Source organism: Alligator sinensis, unplaced genomic scaffold (genome assembly GCF_000455745.1).
Source record: "Alligator sinensis unplaced genomic scaffold, ASM45574v1 scaffold694_1, whole genome shotgun sequence".
Classification (NCBI taxonomy): domain Eukaryota; kingdom Metazoa; phylum Chordata; order Crocodylia; family Alligatoridae; genus Alligator; species Alligator sinensis.
The window spans coordinates 172,343-195,484 of record NW_005842339.1 but is presented as its reverse complement, the minus strand read 5'-3'; the positions used below and the strand labels follow the sequence as shown (position 1 = coordinate 195,484).

The 23,142-nt window shown below is 43.1% G+C and overlaps 1 protein-coding gene across 4 annotated transcripts in view; it reads right to left on the bottom strand.

The window, feature by feature from the left end:
• B3GNTL1 (UDP-GlcNAc:betaGal beta-1,3-N-acetylglucosaminyltransferase like 1) overlaps positions 1–23,142 on the bottom strand; it is a 353,034-nt gene that overhangs the window by 235,023 nt on the left and 94,869 nt on the right. For all 4 annotated transcript variants that reach the window (XM_025210189.1, XM_025210188.1, XM_025210191.1 and 1 more), the window contains exon 6: positions 12,603–12,698. In XM_025210189.1, coding sequence (XP_025065974.1) covers positions 12,603–12,698 — 96 coding nt within the window. The remainder of the gene's footprint in view (positions 1–12,602; positions 12,699–23,142) is intronic.

Sequence of the window (23,142 nt, the reverse complement as noted above, 5' to 3'; positions counted from 1 at the left end):
TCTTGGCCTGTTTTCTTTCATTTTAGCATTTTGGGTTCAGCATTCCCTCTAACCTGCACGGCATGTGCAGCTGCGCGGGTGCGCTCATGCCGAGCTGCCAGCCGCACATGCCACACAGCTTAGAGGGAATGCTGCTCTGGTTTATGCACAAACCTCTCAAAGATTCACTCAGATATTCTATAGATTTTTTTTCCAGATATAAACATATCCACTTCTGTACTGGTCTAATTAAGGTTTTAAAGATATTGGAGCAGATCCTCAGGTGCTGTAAATTGTTTCAGGTCTTACAAACTCTAACCTAACAGTGTTAATTTACATCTTTAGAATCAGAAAATTAGGGTGGGAAGGGACCTCAGGAGGCCATCTAGTCCAGCTGCCTTTCTCAAAGCATCCTCAACTATATCATCCCAGCCAGGGCTTTGTCTGGTTGGGTCATAAAAACTTCTCTGGGTAGCCTGTTCCAGGGTACCTTTACTACCATCCTAGTGAGAACGTTTTTCCTAATATCTAACCTAAATGTCCCTTTCTGCAACTTGAGAGCATTGCTCCTTGTTCTGTCATCTGCCTCAGTTTAACTCCATTCTCTTTGGAACCACCCTTCAGGTAGTTGAAGGCTGCCATTTTGAAGGCTGCCATTCAATCCCCTCTGTCTTCTCCAGACTAAATAAGCCCAGTTCCCTCACCTTCTGCTCATAACTCATGTGCCCCAGCCCTCTAACCATTTGCATTGGCTTCTACTGGATTCTCTCCAATTTGGCCACATCCTTTCTGTAGTGGGGGGCCCAAACTGGACACAGCACTCTAGATATGGCCTTGCCAGTGCCAAATAGAGAGGAATAATCACTTCCCTTGATCTGCTGGCAACAATCCTACTAAAGCAGCCCAGTATGCTGTTAGACTTCTTTGCAACAAGGGCACACTGTTGACTTATATTCAGCTAACTGTCTACTGTAACCCCCAAGCCCTTTCCTGCAGAGATTCTGCATAGCCAGCCAGTCCCCAACCTGTTCCAGTGCATGGGATTATTCTGTCCTAAGTACAGGACTTTGCACTTGCCCTTATTAAACTTCATGACTTTTTTGGGGTCCAATCCTTCAATTTGTCTAGGTCTCTCTGAATCCCAGTCCTACCCTCCAGCATATCGCCTACTTCCCTCAGCTTGGTGTCATTTGTAAATCTGCTGAGGGTGCACTCCATTGCATCTTCCAAATCATTGATGAAGATTTTGAACAAAACTGGCCCCAGGACTGACCTCTGAGGTACTCCATTTGATACCGGCTGCCAACTAGACATTGCACCGTTGATTACTATCATTTGAGCCCAATGATCCAGCCAGTTTTCTATCCACCGTACAGTCCATTCATTTAACCTGTAGACCCTTAGCTTGCTGGAGACAATGTTGTAGGAGACCATATCAAAAGCCTTGCTAAAGTCAATAAGCAGGCAAGGAATCTTGCCTACTGATGTCCTTAGACCAATCCAGCTACAACCAACTACTTTGCTAAAGTCAAGGTACATCACATCCATTCCTCTCCCAGCATACACCAAGCTAGTTATCTCATCATAGAAGGCTATCAGGTTACTCAGGCATGACTTGCCCTTGGTGAATTCATGCTGACTGCTCCTAATTACCTTTTCCTCCTCCAAGTGCTTAGAAATGGATTCCTTGAGGACCTGCTCCATGATTTTTTGGGGGACTGAGGTGAGGATGACTGATCTGTCATTCCCCAGATCCTCCTTATTCCCTGTCTTAAAGATAGGCACTATATTTGCCCTTTTCCAATGATCTGGGACCTGTCCTGATCAGCATGAGTTTTCAAGGATAATGGCCAGTGACCTTGCAATCACATCGGCCAGCAACCTCAGCACCCTTGGGTGCATCACATCTGACCCCATGGACTAGTACATGTCCAGCTTTTCAAAATAGTCCCTACCTGTTCTTTCGCCATTTTGATGTTCACCTCTACCCCAAACTGTGCTGCCAGGTGCAGTAATCTGGTAGCTGCCCTTGCCTGTAAAGACTGAGGCAAAAAAGGCATTGAGCACTTCAGCCTTTTCTGCATCATCTGTCACTAGGTTGCGTCCCTAACAAGGGGGACACACTTTCCTGATCTTCCTCTTGTTGCTGACATACTTGTAGAAACCCTCCTTGTTACTCTTCACATCCCTTGCTAGCTGCAACTCCAGCTGTGCTTTGGCCTTCCTGATTTCATACTTACTAGTCTTCCTACGCATCAGGATGGTTCATTCGTGCACCCTCAATAAGGTTTCTTTAAAGTACAATCATCTTGTGGCCACTGCTGCTTATGTTGCCATCCACTTCTACATTTCCCACCAATTCTTCCTTGTTTGTGAGCAGCAGATCAAGAAGAGCATGGCCACTAGTTGGCCTCTCCAACACTTGCACCAGGAAACATCCAAACACTCTCCAAAAACTTGATAAATTGCCTGTGCTCTGCTGTATTGACCTCCCAGCAGATGTCAGGGTGACTGAAGTCCCCCATGAGAACCAAGGCCTGTGATCTGGAAAATTCCGCTACTTGTTTGAAGAAACCCTCATCCACTTCATCCTCCTGGTCTGGTGGTCTATAGCAGACACCCACCCTGACATCACCCTTGTTGCTCTCTCCTTTGACCCTAACCCAGAGACTTTCAACAGGCCTGTCTCTAGCTTCATGCTGGAGCTCTGAGCAATAATCAGGGATCCGGGTTTTCCACTGCCACAGAAAAACGCGGTAAAAACGGATTTTCTCACGTTAAAGAGAAAAACCTGGATTTTCTCCTTTAAAGGAGAAAAATGTGGGAAATAGTGCGTTTTCCTTTGCAGGCTTGCAGAGTTCCAGATTGCAAAGGGCTTGGAGGAGTGGGAGGAGGGCGATCAGCAGGGGGTACCATGTGCATGTGTACACGAAAACATGCACATGGCTGCTAGGCAGCCTGAAGAGCAGCTCCCTGCAAGTAAGTCTGGCAGGGGGGAGAGGGGCAAGGGATTGAGGCCCCCATAGTGAGGGAGTGAGTTGGGTCGGGCTAGGGCTGGGGATGCTGCCCAGCCAGGGTGGTAAGTGGGGCTTGGGGCTGGAACACACAGACACAGGGCCCAGGTGGGGCTATGGGTGGCTTGTCCAGGGAGCTGTGGGGTGGGATGGGTCTGGCTCCCCTCGACTGCACACGCTCCTGGGGGGCATGGGGAGCATATGCCTCCCAGATCTGTGTGTGGGTGCAGGCTGGCCGCTGAGGCCCCATAGCTCCCCGCTGCTGCCCTCCCCCAGGGCCTCTGAGGCCCAGCAATAGGGACCTGGCACAGCAGGGCACAGCATTGCCACTGCTGCAATCCCTATGCCTCCATGGCAAGCCACCCCCTGCCCGCCCAGCAGCAGCAGGGGTGGCAGTGTGGAGATGTGCCCCTGCTGCTGCTAGGCGGGCAGGGGGTGCCTCACAATGGCAGCGTGGGGCTCCCAGGAGTGGCATGAGCCTCCCTATCCAGCCCTGCTCTGCCCTGCTGTGCTGGGTCCTGCCCACTGGGCCATGGAGGCCCTGAGGGAAGGGCAGCAGGATGGGGAGCCCAGGCCTGCATCCACCCCCCTCCACAGGCTCTGCTCCAGCCATGCCACCCAGGGCTGGGAGGCTATAGGTGGGGAATGAGGGGCAATGGCATGGGCCTGGCATATCAGGGCTGTTCAATGCCACAAAGCAGTGGGGGAGACAGCCGTAGCTCGACCCGCATCCTGGTGAGATAAAGATCCCAAAATCAAATGCCAAAATTTATAGGTATTTAGAATTTATTTTATTACAGTGATTGAAGCACTGGTAGTCTTCCAAACTGCTTTACAATTGTAAATATATCAATAAAACATCATTTTCAACTGATATCTATATATATATAGTGGCATTTCATTTTAATCAAGAGAAAACGTGGATTTGGGGGTATTAATCAGAGAATTTGTGGTTTTTAAACAGAGAAAACTGTGGCAATCATACAGCTCAGAAGACCTGCCTTGCCAAGTTTCAGCATTTATCAGGTTCATTTTGTATTCTTTTACAACAGCCAGCGTATATCATGTCACAGTGCTACATCTACCAGGGACACAGCTGTGTATGTGAACATAAAGCCAATTGAAAAAGAATATTCTACGATTTTTTATTCACTGCAATGTTTCCATTACATTTAGATCAGAGGTACTCAAAATGTTGTGAGTTGCTTGTGGCCAGTGAAGTATTTGCATTTGGTCTGTGAAGGGACTTTTAAAATGGTGGTTGCCCTCAACATAACCTGTTGAGTTGTAAAGCTGAGGATAACTATGCAGTTGGTCCTATATAATATATCACCCAAAAATATCCCGGTAAGACTGAGGACATCGCTGAGTAAGAACTGACTGACAAACAGTAGCAGCAGCCCTGTGATACACTGTCAAACATAATTAAAGTCCTTTGTAACTGGCTTAGCAAACCAGCAGGAAATATGACTTCCCCTCTTCCTAAATGTTCTGGGAGAGGCTCAGTTATATGAGGTGGTCCAATGGTTTATTATGCCGTGCTTGACATGCCATGCAATGCTGCAGTGTGCTAGTTTTATCACTGCATGAATGTTTGTGTGTGGGAGTGTACACACATCCTAAAAAGCAGATGTTCAGCGTGCCCACAAAACAGTTCTATTGCAGAAAGCACAACCTTTCCCCCCAAGTTCTGGTGTGTCATTACATAGCTAAATAGCTACTCAAAATCAGCTGAACATTGTCACGTGCTAAGAAAGCACTGCTTTCAGCATTTCTCTTAATTATCAGCAAGCGATATCAGCTGCATACTGGGGTTGTGCGAAGCTTCGGTTGCTGATTCGATTCGGCAGAGATCCAGCCTGATTCGGTGGCAGAATCTCTGAATTCAGATCGAATCAGGAGACCCTTTAATCCCTCCAAATTGACTCGGAACCCTCTGAATCGATTCGGAGAAATTAGAAAAGATTCGACAATTCGGACATAGACACAGCTTTAAATGTTTTTTCTACATACCTCTAGGTAGCAGGGGCTTGTGACTGCTGCATGCTGGGGTGGATGGAGCATCCCACGGGAGCATGGGAGGGTCCTCAGTGCACTCAGCAGTGGACCCAGAAGTGGACCAGAAATCCGCCCCGCACTCCTCCGGCTCGGCGACTGGTGCCTCCTGGGTCGGGGGGGGGAGGGGCACCTGGTGCCCCCCCTCAGCCAATCACTGAGGTGGGGGAACGTGGGGTGGGGAGAGGGATGGGGGAGGTGCCCTGGCACGCTCAGTGGCAGACCTGGACATGGACTGGAAGTACTTCCAGTCCACTTCCGGCTTCAGTGCTGAGCACACAGGGGGGGCCCCCTCCCACACTCCTGTGGGACTCTCCATCCGCCCCACCATCGCAGTGTTCACGAGCCATGCCTGGTACCTTGAGGCATGTAGAAAAAGCATTTAAAGCTGTGTCTATGTCCGAATCAGCATTGAATCTTCAGATCAAAATCAAACAAATCAATATCAAACATGACTTAAGTAGAAACACCATGTTTGAAATTGGCTCAATATATTTACACATAATCAAAGAAAAAAGTTGCAAAAGCACAAAGTTATGTTATTCATATTTTCCCTGCAGTACACCTTTAAATCCAAGAAAAACTGTTGAAACATTAATTGAAAATTATAAGTATTTGAGCTACTACAGATCTGCTTTTAAGAATTTAAAAATATTTGACCATAAGATGCCTTTTTACAGAGCCTTATTAAAAACTCAAATTATGCTTTCAGTTCACAGATGGGCATAAGCCACTTCTTGTTAAGTTTTAACTAAGACTCCTAAGAGCCCCTTTAGCATACAGTTACAAAGGTAAATATGAAGCTACTGACAAGCTCATACTTTTTTTTTGCCTTACTCAGAAAAGGAAAAGAGAAATCATCTACAAAATGAAGTTGCTAAGTCATTTTCTTATGTACTTAAAAGCACAGTCCCATATACTTTAATACAATGCATTCTACCCCCTTCAAAACTGAAGCTTCAGTTGTATTTACCCAGATAAAATGACATGGGTCTTCACTATAAACTACTTCCAGTTTTGGATGCAGGGAAGGGAGAGAAAGAGAGTGAAAAACCTGTCTGTGCATAATAGTTTTCTTAGGGCAAAGGTCCTTTTTCCTCCTCCTCTCCTACTTTTTCCTGAGCGAAACTATAGTGGCATAATTTTATACAATCGTGCTATTGTTAACTCAAGTCCGAATGTCTTTCTCCTCTCTACTTCAGCCTTCACCAGCAACAAGGAACAATGTGCACTTCAAGAGTCTGTATATTTGCTTTCAAGGCTTCAGCTTACTTGCTTCAGTTCTGGCTACAAAGACATACCTGCAATCAGTCTTCAGCATTCAAAAAGTCATTACCAAAACACTCCAAAGAGATGGTGTGTTTTAAATAGATGAGTGACATTTTTTCTTCAATCCACTATCCAATACCAAAGTTAATTATACACATATTAAGCTTTGGCTGTTTTTCAAAATTACTTCAGACCCCCCAACAATATATAGAAGAAAAATGCAGCTTTAGTAACCTGCTGGGTGAAATGATAGGATGCCTCCAATAGAACAGAAATTCCAAGATGTTTCTCTCCTAGCAAATTATCCAGAAAAAAAAGGTGTGGTAGGAACCAACTGCTAAAAACTGTAGGTTATAAGACTATGCAAAACAATAATAAACCAGCTAACACATACGGGAGTTTCCTAGGTAAGCAGCAACGTGCACTATGTAGCAGGGAGCTATACCAAGCTACAGGTCAGTCGCATCTTACGCGGGGGTTATGTTCTGAAGTCATTGCGTAAGGCGAAAATTGCGTACAGTCAAATCGCGATTACTGTGCCAGCGATTTGACTAGCGGTGACTGCCTCTGCCTCCAAAACCTCCCGGGGCGGGGCTTGAGTTTGCACGCGGCGCCGTGCTTAGAGCTGTGTGGCCGGCGGCAGTGGTGCAGCGCAGGGTGGTGGTGGGGATGGCTGCGTGCCACCCGGCCACCACCATGTTGCTGCTGCCGCCCGGCAGTTGGCCACACAGCTCCGGGCACAGCTCCATGGTGGCGGCAGGAGGTTTTGGAGGCAGAGGCAGTCACCGCTGGCAGCGTGGTGGTGGCTGCGCCTCCAGGTAAGCGGCAGCACCGCATGCAGACTCATGCCCTGCCCCCCCTCCCACCCTGTGTATAGTTGAATTCGCACAAGTTAAATGTGAGTATGATGCAACTGACCTGTATTACAGTTCAGGGTGGACAGACAGAGCCGAGCCATTATGGCTTGGTGAATCAAATATCCTTCAACCAGGTTATTGTGGAATCAGCTTGGATGAGCTCCTCTGTATAGCTTTATGTCAACTTTAAACTATTTGGATACCTCCAAAATTTAAACTAACTTTAAAAACAACTGTTAGAACTTATGTAGTTTAGTAAAATTTCCTTTTTTAAAGTATTTCAATAAAAAATTGCGAATGGCTTAGACTTAGATGTCCTCTAAGATTAACTTTGCAGTATTTTCAGCTCATCAGAAGAGCAAAATTCATGGCCAAATATTGATTTCTTTGCCAAGTAATTATTACATTTATGCCTTTATATATTTGGCTACGAGCATCTAAACACTGTCTATTGGGTAAGACGATCCAAAGGCTGCACTTACACATTTGAGACGATGTTGGATTTCTTTGTTGATGTCAGCCGTCTGCGAGAGATGGCAACCAAGGTATGGGAAATACACAACCTTCTCCAAAGACTCACTATGGATCTGGATTATTGGAGCTGGAGACTGTTCATTAGGAGCTTGTTGGTGGAGGACCTTAGTCTTAAGCGTCAGCCCCATTTTCTTGTATGCCTCAATAAAGACGACGGCCTTTGCCTGAAGGTCCGTTTCTGAATGAGCACACACTACAGCCTCATCAGCTTACTGGAGCTCAGTGACTGTAGTTGGGGTGGTCTTGGTTTTGGCTTGGAGTCAGCTGAGGTGAAACAGCTTACCATTTATTCAGTATTTTAGCTCCATTCCATCTGGAAGCTTGTTGGTGGTCAGATGCAACATTGTGGTACGGAATATTGAGAAACGTGCTGGAGCGATGATGCAGCCTTGCTTAACTCCCATTTGCTGTCATGGAGCAAGCAGAGAATGGTCACAAATTTCGGTGGGCATCCATACTTCAGAAGGATCCTCCACAACACTTCTCAGCTGACAGAGCTGAAAGCTTTTGTAAGGTCAAAGAATGGCAATTAGAGAGGTTTATGTTGTTCCCAAGATCATGTCAGTTGTGCCTCTTGATGCCTTAAACCCACACTGAAATTCCGGGATGAGCTCTTCAGCAAGGAGACAGTTGAGAAGGGTTCTCACAATTACCTTTCCTGTGGTGGACAGCAAGGCAATCCCTCTGTAGTTTCCATAGTCAGACTAGTCTCCTTTCTTGAAGATTGTCGCAGTCATGGCATCCCTGGAGTCATCTGGGATTTCTTCATCATTCCAGGTCCTTAAGATGAGGGCATGAAACTTTGATGTAAGCTCCTCTCCTTCCTGTTTTAAGATTTCAGCAGAGATTCCATCCACTTCAGATGTCTTGTTGTTCTTCATTTGTTTGACAGCTTTCCTCACTTTGTCGAGGGTTGGTGGGATTCTGAGATCATCTCTGACTGGGTGTTGTAGGATGGAGTTGAGAACACACTTGTCAAGAGTGTCAGTTGGGAAGGTCTTCAAAATGCTCTTTCCAATGGGCATTGATGGCTTTCCATTCCTTGATCAGGTCTCCTCCACCCTTAGGTTTCAAGGGGGTTTGGTCCCCGAGTGCTCGAACTGTAGATGGCTTTGGTGGCACTGAAGAAACCACACGTATCGTGGATGTTAGCCAGACGTTGAATCCTCTTCGCCTTATCTTCCCACCATGTGTTCTTCATGTTGTACGTCTGCCTTTGGACCTCTGCCTTGGCTTGTTAGAGATTCAATTTCTTTTGCTTGTAGTTGGTGTCATTTTGCCAAGCACAGAAGGCCTTGCATTTGTGATTGATCAACTCTTGGATCTCCTGGTCATTCTCATCAAACCAGTCTTGATGTTTCCTGGCAGAGAATCCAAGTGTCTCCTCACAGGCACTGATGACTGTGGCCTTGAGGGCACCTCACATGCTGCTAACATTCTCTCATTGTTGTTGACTGGAATTCACCAGTTTTTCATTGAGGCACTGGTGGAAAAGTTCTTGCTTGCTTAGTTCCTTGAGTCCTTCAATGTCAATCTTCCACCGGCATGCTTGTGTTGCAGGTATCATATGGGAGCCAGTTTGAGCGATATAACTGAATAGATAAGTTGGTGATCAGTCCAGCAATCATCAGCTCCTAGCATAGCTCAGGTGATGTGGACATCTTTGCTATCCTGGGCACGGATGATGACATAGTCAATCAGATGCCAATGCACAGATCATGCATAGATTATGGGTGTTGCCATGATACCTTGTGCCTGTTTTTCTCGCAGAACAGGGTGCTAGTGAGTCCATGTTCCGCACATCTGGTCAAGAGAAGGATGCCACTGGAACTGACTTCTCCTACTCCTTCCTTGCTGATGTTTCCACTACAGAGGTTAGAGTCACTTCTGACTCTGGCAAAAAGTACAGTAGTATAAAAGAAACAACTGAAAAGTACTGAACGGAGAGAGCTGCAAAGAGGGCCGAGCACTTTTTCAGATTCCTCAGTGCAAGAAATTATTGGGAACAATGCACTGTGAATTAAAGTCAGTTTTCCAGGATTTGCTGAAGGGTTGCTTATCCCAGAGACTGTATAAAGACATCAGTAGGGCCAGCAGTGACGCTATGGGCACCGACAGAAATGTCAATTTTTGCCTGATCTGACCCCAGAAAGCAGTTTATAGCTGTGACCAAACACAAGTGAATGGCTGCAGACAGCTTAAAAAATAGCTGATCGGGTGAAAATCTGAACCCTTATTGCATCAGGGCTCAGATGAAGATGTTTCAGAACAGAACATCTTCTGTAACTTCTGTCTGCGCTGCATGACAGCCTGTCACTGTTTTCAGAATGGGAGGGGGAAAGAAAGTGGAGGGAGTTCAGTGTGGGGCTTTCAGTCCCTGATGTGTGGGGGTTCCAATATACCCACCCCACCCTCGAACACTGAATGAGCTCCCTCTCCTTCCTTTTCCCACCTTTTCCAGTCTGAAACAGGGACAGGCTGGGAGAGAGGAGGGGCCGTTGCTATGGCTCCAGGCTGGCAGCCAGCAGCTAGATTCCCTTCCCCACTGGAACCAACAGTGAACTTCTGTTTGTTCCATGGAATCATTTTAACTCAGAACACTTCCTGCAAAGCGTTCTCAGTTATAGCAGGGAGCTGCATTTCAGTCTGCACCCTATAATATTCTCTTTTTAAAAAAAACTAAAAATAGTCAAGGCATACAAAGAAATGCTAAACCCACAAGAAATTACTTGGCAAAGAAATCAATATTAAATGAATTTGGCCATGAATTTTGCTCTTCTGATGAGCTGAAAATACTGCAAAGTTAATCTTAGAGGACATCTAAGTCTAAGCCATTCGCAATTTTTTATTGAAATACTTTAAAAAAGGAAATTTTACTAAACTACATAAGTTCTAACAGTTGTTTTTAAAGTTAGTTTAAATTTTGGAGGTATCCAAATAGTTTAAAGTTGACATAAAGCTATACAGAGGAGCTCATCCAAGCTGATTCCACAATAACCTGGTTGAAGGATATTTGATTCACCAAGCCATAATGGCTCGGCTCTGTCTGCAGAATCATACCAGGAATTAGACAGTATCTGAACTGGTTTTCTCATTTCTTTGTGAAACATGTAAATCCAGGTGAAAACAACATTATTATTTATTTGATTTACACCATCCCCAGCATTTCTGACAAGAAAAGCAAAGGTAGATGTAGACAGAAAGGAAAATCCTAATCCTGTTATCAATTAAATCAACAGCAAATGTTCCAACAGTGTTAGTGACACATCTGAAGTATAAGAAAATTGTATACAATTTTCAATGTTCTTTCCTTGGCCAGATAATCTATCAAATGAAGTCACAACTTGAAAGAATGCCTTGTATGTGCCCTTTGCTTAAAGACACTGTCAGCCTTTCAGACCAATTTATTAGAAGACAAACCAAACCGATGGCTCGTTCAGACTCAATGGAAAGAGTTCAATGGCTATTGGATCAGTCTTTAAACAATTAACCTTTTTCCCCCCACCAGTACTACGTGTTGTGACTATGCATCCAGCTGCCGGTTTCTGAACCATTCAGTATTTCTCAACCCATAAATCCCTCCAAACCCAAAGGCAATACCAAATATTCCACTGGTGACTTTTCTTATAATTACTTTCACTTGATTAATGTTCTGAGACCAACATTTTATTATTGCAATACAGGACCACCAATCATGCATAAATGACCCCTATAACCACATCCCTTCCCAAACAGAATTGAGCAATGCCCATATGTCTTTCTTGGACAAGCTGATGTAAGATATCATTGGCATTGTATTTTGTAAGTTATTCGTCATAAGAAAATTGCTATCCTTTAGAACAAAATACTCTGTTCAGTATTTCAAACTAGTGATTACATGTTGTTGTGCACTTCAATGGTTTCCACTGCAGATTGTAAGAGGTGCTCTATGGATTCCTCTGTGGGTTACAATTACCACACCAGAGCCCATATGGATGTCTTTAGGGATAAGGCAATAGGAAATGCAAGAGAGTTTACAATATTAACTGTATTCATTTCTTGAGCCATTTGAATGCAGCAAAATTAAAAACAAATGTATTCTTGTCATAACACCACAACAATTAAGCCCAAAATATGTGCTTCTTAATGCATGCTGGGATGATCTTCTGCTAACCATCCATTAGATTCCTTTTAATACTTGGTTAGCACAAGCATTCTTCTAGAAGCTGGCCTGATTTCTTCCACAACTCAACTTGTTTTTGCCAAAGTCCCTTTTAGTTCAGCACTGGCTGCCTGCCTAATGAAACAATCTCTTTTTAAGCCAAGTCTGCTGTCTTCAGTTGCACAAGATGCATCTTACTTAAAAACATGTATAATGTGACCAGTGTTTAAGCCTTGAAAAACTACCATTTTAAAATTATCTCTAATGAGAGTTAACCAAGTGCATATGTTTATATAAACTATCAGGGTATAATCTTACAGCTAAGAATCACTTCCCAAGAAATGAAATATTTTTTTCTTTTTTCTTCTTTAAAAATGTATGTTAAAAAAAAGCTTTTCTAAGTACTGTAGTAGAAAATGACAGGATGTATAGTTAATAACCACAGTATAATAACCACATATACAGGGAGAAAAGTGATGTATATTAGGAAGCTAAAGTAAAATAGCTTCATCCGCCACAACTGTAAGACTTTTTTGCACTAATATAAATTAAAATATCAAGTTTTAATATTATACAGCCTACACTCAAACAATGATGTAGTGGATTTAAAAAAAATATATTTTTGCTCTTAGTTTCTCAAAGGCCATCTTAGATTGGGAGCAAGCTGCATAAGCAAATGAGAAAACACAATAAAATCCACCTCTGCTTATTTCTTTAGCACAGCAAATTGAATCAGAGCTGGAACAAGTATACCTGTGTAAGAAGTTGTCCCTGTGTCAGATTATTGATCCAACGAGTATATCGCTCAGTAGACTCCAGCGGTTCCCTCTGAACTTGGCAGCCTATAATCTAAAGCAAAATTAGATAAATCACACACCGTAAACTTTAGACATTCACACATCAGTGAAAGCCTCTGTAATTAAATACACTTTACAAGCAAAACGTATTTAAAATTTAAGAGATGCTCAAGTTAAGGTTGACTGTGCAACTTTAATACATTCCCACTGTACACAAGCAATACAAAACGGTCTTCAATTTACGTGATTACATACTAGTTTTTTGCAAAGACACCTTCTCTTTCTCCTTAGTTTCTACCTTCTCCAAGGCTCCTTTCCTCAACCCACTTCCACTCATGTACTACATTTACATCCTCCTCTATGCTCTCTGGGCTCACTCAGCAGGTGTCATTAAAGGCCCAACTGCTGTTTCCCTGGTGCTCCTTAGGGCATGCCCTACCCACTTGAGCATGCCCTACTGACTTGCTCCCATTCAGCCTTCATGAGCCCTGGCAATGAAGTAGTGAACATGACCCTGCCACCATTCCAAAAAACAGTGAAGACAGATATTTCAAGAGTGGCAGTGAACAAAGGGTAGGAGACAGAGGTCTATTTACAATCTCATTTCTAGGTTTGATACATGCAGAGTGGGGAGCAGGTACATGGGCATTGCTCATGAGTGGCACCCTTGGGAACACCAAAGAAGCAGTACAGACATGCTCTGACAGCACAGCAGAGATTGCCTCTCCACTCTCAACTCTGTGATAGACACCTGGTCCTGGACCCAGTACAGTTTGCTGCAACCCAGAGCTACAAATGGTGATAAATCCTGATCATCCACAAGCCAAATTATGCCTAGTGCAGCGAGAATGTGCAAGGAATTTAGCAACTAAAATCTTAAAGAGCTCTAATGAGCAAGTGTAAACTCAGATTTTTCAAAAGCTTGAAATAATTTGGCCAAATATGCGTAACTTTGTGGACACGGTAAAAGGCTCATCCTTAACATGCAGGCAACCCATCCTGCCAAAAGTTAAGTCCTTGTTCCACACACGGAAACACTAGATGTTTTTAAAGTAAAAGGTCACCAAATTAAGGTAATATGTGCAAAACAATGCATTTTTCCTAGCCTCATTCTCAGAAATGTCTGAACCATTTTGCCTGAAATGAAACAAATACCCTTCTGAGGCAAACACCCAGCAAGCAGAACTTCAGCTAGAGGTTTATAAGCAAATAAAAGGTCTCATAATAAATAGCGCTCAACAATCATAACAGACTACTATAGTAAAACATGCCACAGTATTTGAAAACAAGTGAGGGAACAGTCGCTGAATTTGACAAGATAAATACAAAATAATAGTAAAAATAAATTAAGATTGCCATTTTCATAAATTATAAATGTTCACTCAAGCAAATACTAGCCTTGTTTTTAGAACTGCAACAATAGCCTCTTCTCTGGTTGCCGCTATTTAGCACACGATATTAAGACCTTCCAAGAAACGCATTAAAAAGAATTCTGCTTTGTGCAAGCAGGTAGGGGGCAGAATTTAACACACCCTACTTAGCTTTCATTATCTGCTATGCATTAATATATATGCCATGATATTGTATGTAAATATAAATATGTTTGTTTTATTTAAATATAGACTAAACTAAGACAACCTGATAAAATCAAGGTTGTAGGAACTCAGGTAGACAAGCTTCAGAATATTTCTTTTTTAATGCCTAGAAAGAAATTGCACAAAATGAAGATAACCAACTATAATCTTTCAAGCTCTTCTGGTAATAGAAACATTTAAAATTTTAAAAATGCAAGAAGCTGGGCTATAGTTGTAGACATCTAACTATGTACACTTCTGGTCAGGAAACAGAAACAATACCATGTGATTTATCTGACCAATCACAGCTTATCAACAGTTTGATCATGGAAAACTTGCAAAGGACTACGGATGATCTCCCAGCAGTTAAGTCATAAAGGAATGTGAGGAATAAATACAAGTGAAAAGGCAAAGAAATCATGATTTGTTTACTTCACAGAAAAAGAAGCTGTAAGCTCACATAACTGGAATAATTTGCTCAATGAAACCTTTGGCTCACCATGTAAAATTTAAAACCATCTATCATTTGCTTCTAAATCACAATGAAGTAAAGACTCCTGAGGACAAAATTTATGATGTCAAGATAATTTAATAATGCTAAGCCAAATGTTTTTAAATCAAATAAAAATGGAAATCTTCTTACTTCCCAATATTTTTTTATATTTAACGTTCCAAATTTTTAAATATTTCAACAAAGCTGAGTACAAGCACTAATCTTTCTATGGAAGGGATCATTTTTATTTAAGAAACAGAGAGTTAAACTATTTACAAAGGCTTTTGCTAGCATTCATTAACCAAGATAGACTATCTTGCTTGTATTTCCTGGGGTTTTATAAAGTAAACCCTATGTGCATTGTAAGGACTGTGTGTGGAAGTTCAGAGAAGAATGGAAAAAATACAAAGTGCTATGCAAACACAATCCTGCCTTTATGAAAGGTATTCCATAACAGAAAGATAAGGAAGCTTAACTTCTATACACAAATGCCCTGACCCTAGGCTCTACAAATACAAGTTAATGAACAGCTGTCATGAGGTGAGAGATTAGTATAGGAGACCCAAATCTGTTTCCTGAAAGCTTGGTTTCCAATTAGAGCAGAATATGAGAATTGGTAATCTCTCTGTATCCAGCCTGAAATCCAAGTGAGGAGCAAAAGCAGGGCAGGTTTATTGTTGTTATTATTTCTACTTTGGAGAGCCTCCAGTACGCTCGGACCTTTACCAACAGCTCTCAGATGTGCCGTCTGTTTAAGGCTACTTCTGAAATCTGGAACACTGTTGGGTACAGGCTCTCAGACAAAGGGGCAGAGGTTAGCATTTAATGTCTTAAACTTCATAAACTTTCTCAAATCTCAGTCTGACTCTGTGAGCCCTTTATTCTTCTAAGGCAGATGAAAACCATTTCTAGTCCTGCAAATTTTGGGGGAAATTTCCAGGGAAACTCTGGGGAAACTTTCCCTGCTACTTCACTCCTCCTGGTCCCTCGGAGGAGTGGAGCAGCTGCTGCTCCTCCTACCACCCTACACTTGGTTTAGCTCAGTCTGGAGAACACATGGGGAAACCTTCCTTGCTGCTCCAGCCCCTCTAGTCTCCAGGAGGACTGCAGAAGCTACTGCTTCCTTCCTCTTCCCCAGACTGGGGTCACCCTGTTCTGAGAATGGCAGGGGAGCATTGCTGTGGCCACAGCCCCCTTGCTGCAAACTTAGATGTTGATGAGATCTCTGAGCTTACCAACACACGAGATTAGCTCCAGCCAGAGCTCTGAATATGCCATGAGCTCTGAGCTGGTCAGCACAGGCTCTGGCCACAGCTCCTGCTTTTGCAAGGCTCTGGAGCCAAGGGGGTGGTGGAAGGGAGGGAGGGCACACTGCTGCCACATTCATCTCCTGGGCTCCAGAGCTGCATAAAAATCAGGGACTCTGTCCTACGTCTGGGGCCAATCACCTGGTAAGCTCAAATCTCACTGCACATGCAGAGCTCTGACATACTGGTGAGCTCAGAGCTCACTGCAGGTAGGCACACAAGTGAAGCGGGTGCAGCCATTCTGCTACACCCCAACAGATCCTGGCTATAATTAATGCTGTACAGTTCCTGGCATACAGGAATTTACAGGCAGCTTACTGCCCAATGTCAAGGACATAATATACGGCTCCGAACTTCCCCCTATACTGTGTCCCATGCCTCGCAGAAGGCTCAGGCCCCACGATGAATGTCCTTCTATGCCCGCCTGGCGTTCGGACCCCAACTGGATGCCTCCTTCTTAGGCGGTTTACCTTCCCTCATTCTGGGCTGTCAAGCTCCCTGAACCCGTCTCCCTCTGGGCAATGGTCCCCTCTGGGACCTTTGGCCACAAAGGCCCTGGCCTCACCTTTAGGCCACTCTGAACCCCAGGCCCCTGGCTGTGGGCGTCCCTCACAGTGGGCGCTCTGGCCCTTTGACTGTTCTGGTCCTGGCCCCAGCATTGACCAGTCGAGGGTTTCTCTAGTCAGGTGACTGAGCTGCTCACCCTCACTCTCTCATATGGGCCCACCTACTCGGGTCCCTACAAACACAACTCACTCAATCTCTAAGGCTGGCCTATGTGCAGTCCTTCAGGCCTGCACATGCAGACCCCACTGTACACAGCCTTCTCACATGCCCTTGCTGGGCCTGTTACTCTGCCCCCTCCCTGGGGCTCTCACCTTTATGCCCCTTGGGTCTCAGGCCTGATGACATGCCTGGACCCCTTGCCTGTCCCCTCTACGAGGTAACCCTCCAGATCGTGGGGGCTGAGGTTATATGGTGCCCCATACTCACCTTTCACTAGGGAGGCACTGGTGTGGCATTTCCTGGAGACCACCCTGCCACAGGCAGCCCCACCACACCATCCAACGCTAGCAGGGTGTAGTTTTAGATCATTTCCCAGGACCAGGAATCTCCTCCATCCCCATAGTTCCTATCCTTAACCTCCACGTGTTCTGGGAGCAGTAGCTCTGCAGGGAAATGTTATCCCTCTGGCTCCCTGCAGCAACTGCTCGCTTAGCTCTGAGGACCTGGGTTTATACTGAGGCTGCCTAGCCCCATCTTCCAATCCTGAAGCCCTCTTGCAGTCATGTGACTGCCTCATTAAGCCACACCACACCTGCTGGCTGCTTCACAACCTGTTCAAGCCTTTTAAAGTGGTAGGCATCAAAGGTGCCCTGCCACAGCAATACATACATAGAAGAATGAATGGATACTGATTTGACATTACTTTCAGAAATGCACATAAGCCCATGGCACTTTGCCTTTCCTGAGCATTCATTCCATCACTGACCTCAGAGTAACACTCCTTAAACAATGTTAAAAGACAACTTGAACATGACATTGTAGAACAAGAAATCATCCACAGAATGTTTAAATGGTTTAAATACGGTCTAGACAGAAACTATGGGTTCTTATCTCATTACCTGGACTAGTTTTTAACTCCACCTTCTTATTCCTATGTCCCTCAATGTGTTAACTACCTTTTTTATCCCTACTGACATTTTCAACTCATCTTCTGCCTCTCTCTGTCATGTCCCCTCCCCCTCTGCCTTTCCTCTGTATCTGTATTACTATTTTAAGCCCTTTCTTTCTGCAAGTGCATTCATATACTCTCTTGCCTACGAAACCTCATGCTTCTCTGTTGCCTGCTATGAAAATGGTTAGTCTCTAAGGTGTCAACTCTGCCCTACCTTCTCCCGTACCTCAGTCTGTGAAATGTTTTGGGCCTTTAGAATGGAAAGGTTCAAAGCAAGGGAAAATACTCTTTATCAGCATCAAATACAAAAAGAATTCAAGAATAGGTAATGGTAAAAAGTAGCGTGATATTGGCAGTTACCAAAGCAAACTGCTTGACCATAATGGGGAATTCTGAATTCTGTCTTTTCAAAACAGTTTTATTCAATTTCAACGCTACAGATCAGCCAAGTCTAGAAGGGGAACCTGGGCAGAGGCATCTTTCTCAGTCTGTTCACTTATCCCTCCTAGATGATACCAGGCCTCCAAAATACGAAATTCACCTTTTTCTACATGCTTTGCTAAACTCACTGGTGCATAATTGCAAGAGATAGGAGAAGAGAAAAATCTGGAGCCTTCCATATAAAGAATCTATGAAAATAGATTTCATTCAACTTCAAAACAATTGCTACAGGCAGTCATTAAAAGTTCTTCATGGCAAAGTTCAATGCCTAGAGTAAATGTAAAATGAGCGCCTGCACTGTGCTATCTCAATAGGTTGCCAATAATCTGAAGAAAATGTAACCTGAAAAATCTAAACCAGGCAGTGTGTTGGGTCCTGTGTGTTCCTTAAGAGTTAGACATTGTAATAACTCAATATTTCAACAACCAGTTGCCATTGCTGACCCAACCCCAATAGAAAACTTGAAAAACCATGAAAACAGACTCTCTGCAGCCTGACATACAACCCCCTGTAGCTTTAGCAGCATTCTTCTGCTGGATGTCCACTGACACTGGAATCTAAATATGTTTTTGCAAGAAGCTGGGGAGAAGGGTTAGAATAACAAGCTATGTATATCTAATGCAGAAAGGTGGTTTGCCACACTACTCATTGATATAGAGAACAAGGTCAATGACACTTTGGCTTGCTGAACTTTCAAACCAAGACTCTGAAAACCTTCTCTAATATGTATTCATTATTAGAAAATTTGCTTAGCTCTGCTCAGTCTTTCACCTTCAGTACATTTTTGCTTCTCCCCCCTTCCCATTCACCAGAAAAGTATGCCAAATAAAAACAAAATCTGTGTTAAAGAATTGTAGTTTTGTACGTATTTGATGGAAAAGTATCATAGAGACTCTTCATTTCAAAATAGACAAAAATATCTCATTAATACAAAACTGCATTGACCTCAGAATAAAGCCTTTAATTATCTCATCTTAACTATTAATTTTTTCTACTTTATAAATATATTAAGCACCTAATTAAATTGACAATATAATCTGCAGCTGCTTTCCCATTTTACAGAAACACGTAAGAGATTTTCAAAATGATTTGTAATCTCTGGCTGTTACAATTTTTAGGGACCAGTTTCAGACACCTCAAGGAGCCCTGATTTTCACAAAGCACTGATCACTCATCCTCTGAAAATTCAGCCCTTTTAAATTATTAAACCAGGGACCAAAATTGAAGACACCAAAAATTTTGAAAATGTTGGCCACAATTTCTTAACCTGTCTGTGGTACAGTCTGTAAACAAAGTACTTGTCCTTTGCAACAACGATGTGGAAAAAGAAAAGAGAACAAGTTTTTGCAGGCTTAGCCAAGTTGATCACTAGAGATGGCAATTCAGAGCTGTCAATCTTTCCCATCTTAAATATCACTTAACTTAATCTCTCCATTTCACACATTTGTTCAAACTTAATTCTACTTTGGTTCTATTGTACCCATGGGAAAAAAATCTGAAACTATCAAAGGACAGAGTAAACAATCTCAGAGTATGGATATGGATTGGGGATGTATATGGATTGGGGATGGGTATGGATATGGATTGGGGATATGCTATTTACCAGAGCACCCCAGGGAGTAACTAGGAATCATGGGTGCAAACTAGTGCAGAGTAAGTTTAGGTTACACATTAGGAAGAAATTTTTTACAATAAGGGTGGCCATAGTCTGGAATGGGCTTCCAAGAGAGGTGGTGCTGTCACCTAACTTGGAGGTCTTCAAAAGGAGGCTTGACAATCACCTGGCTGAGGTCGTCTGACCTCGGTCCTCTTTCCTGCCAGGGGCAGCGGCTCAGACACGATGATCCATTGGGTCCCTTCTGACTCTATAATCTATGAATCTATGGATACCAACATTTGAAAAAAATGAAGATTTTAAAATAAAACACATACAAAACTATTTCAGAATTTTAAGATCTTAACCTATTAAAAGCAGAGGTTGTTGTTCTGATCATTAAGGCAAAACAACCTCTTATGGAGTTATGATGGACTTGGCTCTTTCTGTCTATTTTACTCTTCTATATGCCCTCATTTTACACTGCGTCCTTTGGGTCACAGTATCTTCAGAGTTTCCTTGGGGATGACTCCCCTGTTTCACATCCTAACATAAAACTAGGGTGTGACTAACATGTCCCTTTAACATTCTATTTAGCAGGCTCAGTCCAACACTATTTAAATCAACAGAAGAGAGAAATGACAGTCACTCTTGGAGAAGAACAGGCTTTTTATATATTAAAATATTTATTTAATTCTTGGCCATTAAGACTATAGGAAGAAAGCAAAAAAAGAAAAAGAAACCAAAACAGAACAGAATCAGACATTTAATTCAACATGCACAAGGGAGCAAAAATCTAGATTTTAGAGAAGAACTAATACTTCTAGAAATTACCAACCCTTATGATTCCTACTACACCAGGGAATCTCTATTACCCTCTCTAGCATGAGCTGGTATAAAATCTTCACTCACTGTTGATTTATATTAATGACATCTGATGGACCAATGTTAAGCCAACATAATAAATGATCAGTGAGAACAGATCGGGGCCAGCGAACTATCCATTTCATCTTGTCAAATTCAGAACAGGGCACCAATCAGCAGAGAAACCAGATTACAATAGATGTGGCCCAGGAAGGACCTACTCAAAGCTAGGAAATGGCCTGGAGATGGTATTAGGCGTAGATGTGTTCTTTACAAGTTAGGGATGAAGTGCCCTAAAAGGACAATGAGACAAAATTTGTAGAGGCACTGGCTAGTCCCTATACATTCTGCAGATAAAAAATATTAGTTTAAATGGTTGCTTACAGGACAACTTCTCCAGGTAAATACATTTGCTTTTATTTATTTTTTAGCAACCAAGTATTTGTGGATATACTATAAAGACTTAGAATAAAATGGTACAGTCTTGTTCTTTATTACAATTCCAGTGAAAAGGAAATATGGGAAATTCCCATTAACATTTAATAAGTCAGGAGATCACGAATGCCTCTATTTACAAAGGGCAGATAACCAACTATTCTAATTAAACACCTTTTCAAGGCTGGATACTTCAAAGTTATTTTTACCTGAGGTCTCAAACAAGCGGTTATACGTGGCTGTATATTTTCTTCGTAGTTTTTCTATTATGGGTACTACACTCGCACCTTATTTCTGTTTTCATATGGCTAAACATAATTGAAAGTTTCCTTCTTGTCCTCAAGGAAACAGTAGACAGAAACTGAAGTAAAATATTGTAGCCGTTTCTGAATACTTTCTTCTGTCTTGTTGAGCTTTATTTGTAGCTCATATTTAAATGTTCTATTCCCCTCTCTACTGCTGGTTTTCAAGGGCAGATCCATGAGGGAGATGAAGGGGATGTGGCCACACACGCTGCTTCTGTGGGATGCGTGCTCGGTAAACTCTCTGATCGTACAAGCTTACTAGTGCAAGCTCTGGCCAGAGCTTCCACTTTCACACAGCTCTAGAGCCTAAGGGGTTAGCACTGCCACTGTTCACCCTCCCTTCATGCTGCTTGGCCCTCTCCCTCCACAGCTGAATGCAGCAAAGGTGAAAAGAGGAGATCAGGAGCAGCAGCTCTCATCCCCTGGGCTCCTAAGATGCATGAAAGCAGGGGCTCTGGCAGGACCCTACACCAATAAGCTTGTAAACTCAGAGAACTCACTGAACATGTGGAGCTCCAGCAGGAGCTGTGCTGACTGAACCGCTGCACCCCCTGGGTCTGCTCTTGCTGGTCTTCAAAGTTACTACTTTGTTCTCATTTCAATCATACATGTAGATTGTGTATGGCACAATTTTGGCAACACTTGGTGCGTCTGAACAGTAGCCCGATACTACTATGTGGTAGCATCGCATGGAAAAAACCATGACATGATGCTACTGAGCAGTAATATTAGGGTACTGCACTACAGTATCACAAAAAGGGTATTTGCTGGCACTACTGTGCAGTAACTCAGGTGGCTGCGCATTTGTTTAGTATTTGTTTATACAAGTAACCACTGTGCAGTAGCATCTTGTATAGATGCGGCCACTGACAGGAAAAAAGACAGGTCATTTTAAGTATTTCTTTATCTCAAGAAGAGATTACTTATTTATAGAGATTTTAAGGCCAGGAAGGGCTGCGACCATTATGATCATCTAGCTACATATGTAGGAAAAAGGTCAAACACTGGGATAAAGGAGCACTAGGACACTAAAACTTAAACTGAATTACTGAGAGAGAGACCAGAGGGCTGAATTGTGAAGGGAAAAGATGGGGAGAACTATTTATGTTTAACTTAGAAAAACAACAGAACAAAACACTGTACATAAGAATCCAATTGCTCGAACACCATCCTGATCCATCTGCTTATTCAGTGTATCAAATCCCTTTCCCCCATCATAGGTCTGTTTGCCTCTTAATTTTGTAAGAGTTATATGAAGCAGGAATCATGGATGAAATCCTAGCTGCACTGAAGTTCGGAAGTGTGAAGTCAGGATTTTCTCAGTACCTTTTCTCCATGTTTGCTATCACTATTCAAGTAATAAGCCACAATCATGATAAATATAAACCAATCCATTATTTATACCAAATAATCTTACATTATATCTTGTATAATAATATAATATAAGCTTATCTAATATAATAATTTAATATAGAATAATATATAAGTTCTTAAATCAAGAAGGCCTTCAGACCTCAGGTTGGGGAGGACCGGGTTAGAGAGCTTCTGGAGGGGCTGGACGCGTTCAAGTCAGCGGGTCCGGATGCTCTCCACCCCAGGGTGCTGAGGGAGCTGGCTGGGGTTATTGCAGGGCCCCTGGCACGGCTCTACGAGCGATCGTGGTGCTTGGGCCAGGTGCCAGACGATTGGAAGGTAGCTAATGTGGTCCCCATCTTCAAAAAAGGGAAAAGGGAGGACCCGGGCAATTATAGGCCCGTCAGTCTTACCTCAATCCTGGGGAAACTCTTTGAGAAGATCATCAAGGA